General features: G+C 54.4%; 1 protein-coding gene across 1 annotated transcript; it reads left to right on the top strand.

Moving 5' to 3' along the window:
• Positions 1-35: 35 nt before the first annotated feature.
• Positions 36-2,551, top strand: LOC103798105 (pyrroline-5-carboxylate reductase 2-like). Its single transcript, XM_009070348.1, has 5 exons — positions 36-262; positions 833-1,054; positions 1,518-1,610; positions 1,994-2,157; positions 2,257-2,551. The coding sequence occupies exons 1-5, from the start codon at positions 86-88 to the stop codon at positions 2,414-2,416; spliced, it is 816 nt and encodes a 271-aa protein (XP_009068596.1). The 5' UTR covers positions 36-85; the 3' UTR covers positions 2,417-2,551.
• Positions 2,552-3,724: the final 1,173 nt, after the last annotated feature.

Here is a 3,724-nt window from a genome sequence, read left to right as displayed (position 1 = left end):
GTGCGGGGGCCGGGAGGCGGAACGCCCCCCACCGCGGGCCGCCCCGGACCACAGCCGTCCGTTTTCTCCCCAATCGGTGCAGAAAATGGGCGTGAACTTCACGGTGAGCAACAAGGACACGGTGAAGAGCAGCGATGTTCTCTTCCTGGCCGTGAAGCCCCCCATCATCCCCTTCATTCTGGAGGAGGTGGGTCCCGACATCGAGGCACGGCACATCGTGGTGTCCTGCGCCGCCGGCGTCACCATCAGCTCCATCGAGAAGGTGAGAAGGGGTCGGGCCGTGCTGGAACGCGAGCTGCTCCCAGTCCTCCTGCCCCCAGGAGCCGATGCGAGGGACAGGCGTTCCTTGTGCTCCTCAGCGCTGAAGTCATGCAGCAGCAGCCAACTAGTTGCTTTTGGTCACCTTCTCCTGTCCTCATCAGAAAACGCTGTTAGAGGTTTGATCCAGCTCTTCCCTCACATGAGGTGCTGTCTGACCGTGTTTCTCTCAGCAGTAGTGGGTCATCTGCCCTGAATTCCAGACATTATGCTGAGTGTCTGCAGGCGCTGTTCTGGAGACTTGTGGGTTGATGTGGGAATGAGGCTTTTGGGGTACTGTTCCCAGCCTGGCTCTGCCCAGTTCCCTCATCACTGGTACTCACGTATGGGCTGCTGCAGCTCAAAACAGGACGTCTGGGATACACAAAGCTTTCTTTTCCCTCAGCTTGTGTTGTTGTTGCCCTGGGGGATCCTCTCCTGGACAGCCCATTGATGCCAAATATCCACTAAAGCTCATTTCTCTCCCTTCTTTCTTTTTCCTTACTTTCTATCTCCAATGATTTTCTGCCCTAAGAAACTCTCTACCTTCTGCCCCACACCAAAAGTGATCAGGTGCATGACCAACACCCCTGTGATTGTCCGGGAAGGTGCTACAGTCTATGCCACTGGAACTCATGCAGATGTGGAGGATGGGAAGCTCTTGGAACAGCTGATGGCCAGTGTGGGCTTCTGCACTGAGGTGGAAGAGGACCTGATCGACGCTGTAACGGGGCTCAGTGGCAGTGGCCCTGCGTATGTATGTGCTGTTTCCTCAACTTGTGGCAGCCTTGGGGAGAGCAGTTGGCTTTGCCTGTGCAACTTAAGCTTGTCATTTCTTGTTTTTCCCATCAGTCACGTTTGCAATGGGACATGTAATCCAGGTGTCCAGTTTATAATCAGTTTGGGTCACAGGAGAAGTCTGTTACCAGTCAGATGAGTCTGAAGTCCATAGCCAGCATGCAGTGTCCACATGTCCATGTTGCAAAATGTGGGCCTGCAGTTAGCATGATGCAGAATTTCTCCCCTTCCCCTGCTCCTGAGCTGGAACTAGTGGGAGGGAAGCCTGGCATGGCACTCAGGCAGTACATGGGGAGGCTTTTGTCAAGTCTGTAAGTGACAGGAGTCACAGCATGATCCTGGAGCCCTGGATGCTCTCCTCACTGAGACTGTCAGTCCTGGAACAGAGAGACTTTCAGTCACCTCCCTCTGTCTGGTCGCAGGCGTTCACTGCGCTGGATGCCCTCGCGGATGGGGGAGTGAAGATGGGCCTTCCCCGCAGGCTGGCAGTTCGGCTCGGAGCACAGGCTCTGCTGGTCAGTATTTCCTCCTCCAGAACAAATCTCAGTCTGTGCCTGCTCTGTGCAGAGGGTTCTGCACCTCACAGTTTGACAGGATCTTGGTTCTCTCACTGAATCTACTTTAAGAATGTTTGGTTTGACTGCATGCAGGTTCCCGGTGAGGGGCCCTAGGAAGTGTCTGCAGCAATCTGCTGGCGCTGGTGGTGGTGTGGGAGCTGGGGCCTGGGGAACTGTGGCTCCTCTGCAGGCTTCTTCAGCTCTGGAAAGTGTTTTGGCAGCCTGCAGGAGCCCAGTTTTGCCCACTGTGAGTGTTGGTGCTGCTCCCTGCAGTGGAGAAGAGGAGTATGTGACAGTGGCTTCCTCAGTCAGATCTCTGGCAGCTGTTCTCCTTGCTACAGGGTGCTGCCAAAATGCTGTTAGAGTCTGAGCAGCATCCCGGCCAGCTGAAGGACAACGTCTGCTCACCCGGGGGAGCCACTATCCATGCCCTGCACTTCCTGGAGAGCGGTGGCTTCCGCTCACTCCTCATCAATGCTGTGGAGGCTTCCTGCATCCGGACAAGGTGAGCACCTAGGAAGTTCTAAAGAGCCTTCAAAACTAGCCCCCCAACCCTCTCCATCTTCCTTTTGCTATGTCTTCTTCTCCCACCAACCCATTGCAGGGAACTGCAGCATTTGGCAGACCAAGAGAAGATCTCCCCAGCAGCCATAAAGAAAACTTTGCTGGACAAGGTAAAGCTGGAGTCTCCTTCTCTGTCCGTGGCATCTGCCAGCAAAGTCAGTCTGTTCACCAACAAGAGCCCCAGCAGCAAGAAGAACTGACCAGGCTGCTGTGGCCTGGCAGTGCTGAACATCAGTCTCCTCCCTGCTATTTCTGTTTTGTCTAAGGGAAAATGCTCACTTGGAATGTTGGTGTCCCCTATACCTGGCTCGTGGCTCGCAGCAGCTGTGGGGCACTGCAGTGTTGTGGCAGAGGGTCTTTAACCTATAGTGAGGCTGGTGGAAACTGTCCCTGACATTGCTGTTCTGGGCAGAGAGCAGAGCTTTGTCCAGGGCACTGGCTTTTTCAGAAGCTCTGGATGCTTCCAGGACTTGGGCAGTGTTCATGGTGTCCCATGCAGAAATTGGTTCTAACAGGATTTTTAAAGAGGTTTCAGAACTTTTTGGTTTCAGAGGTCTGTACCAGGGATCCACCCTCTAGCCCCATCTTGCATCTGCTGTCAGAGCTTGTGTCTTGTCACTGTCATTAGCTGGAGCAGATGCTGCCACACAAATGCCATGCTGCATGGTGCATCAGGAGCTGGGCCCAAAATCACCTCTTGGAAGGGACCAAGTGCCTCTGCCCCATCTCCCATCACTCTGAGACAGATGGTGTGAACCTTGGACCACACTCCTTTTCTCCCAGGTGGCCTCCCTTCTCTCTGCTTGGCCTGGCTTGGGGAACTGTGAGCTGTCACTGCCCCTCTACTGCTTCTAGTCTTGCTTGGGTAGTTGGGCAGGCAGAGGAGGGGTAGTGAGTGCTTGCATTTCCCTCTGCCTCTGAGCTGCTGGTGATGTTAAAGTGGTTTTAGTTTAGTGTCAGGCTTATTGCTGGTAGCAAGGTATGACCCTGTAGGTGTGACAGATGGTAACTCCTCTCTTTATATAATAAACTTCTCTGACGAGAGCTGTGGCTAATCCCAACTGTCTATCTCTTGCCTCTGGCAGTGACCATTGGGTCAAGAGTCCCTGGGTGCTGCATGTTCCTCCCTTTCCCACTTGGGAGCTGTGAATACCCACACAAACAGGCCAGATGGATTAAGTACTGGCTGATACAAAATACAACGGGGCATTGTAGAAAGAGTTCCCACTCGGCTGAAAAAGCAGGATGCAGAATGAAAGGACGGCTGAGCTTCAGCCTCTCCTCAGGGAGACAGGGGTTGCCCCAGGGTACCCCTAGAGACACAGCTATAGATGAACTTCCTAGATGCTTGTAGACATCCTCTGACATGAGGTGGCCACCTCAGCAGACGGAACCCCAGCCTGTCAGCGCTACAGGAACCCTGCAGCGCTCACGGTGATGTCCCCGCGTGCAGGGCAGAGAGCAGCGTTTCGCAGCAGAGGCGGCAGCCCCGGCCCTAACGCGTCGCA

The sequence above is a fragment of the Acanthisitta chloris genome, unplaced genomic scaffold (assembly GCF_000695815.1).
Source record: "Acanthisitta chloris isolate BGI_N310 unplaced genomic scaffold, ASM69581v1 Scaffold44602, whole genome shotgun sequence".
Taxonomy (NCBI): Eukaryota; Metazoa; Chordata; class Aves; order Passeriformes; family Acanthisittidae; genus Acanthisitta; species Acanthisitta chloris.
The sequence above is the reverse complement of the archived record's forward strand: the minus strand, read 5'-3'. Positions and strand labels throughout refer to the sequence as shown.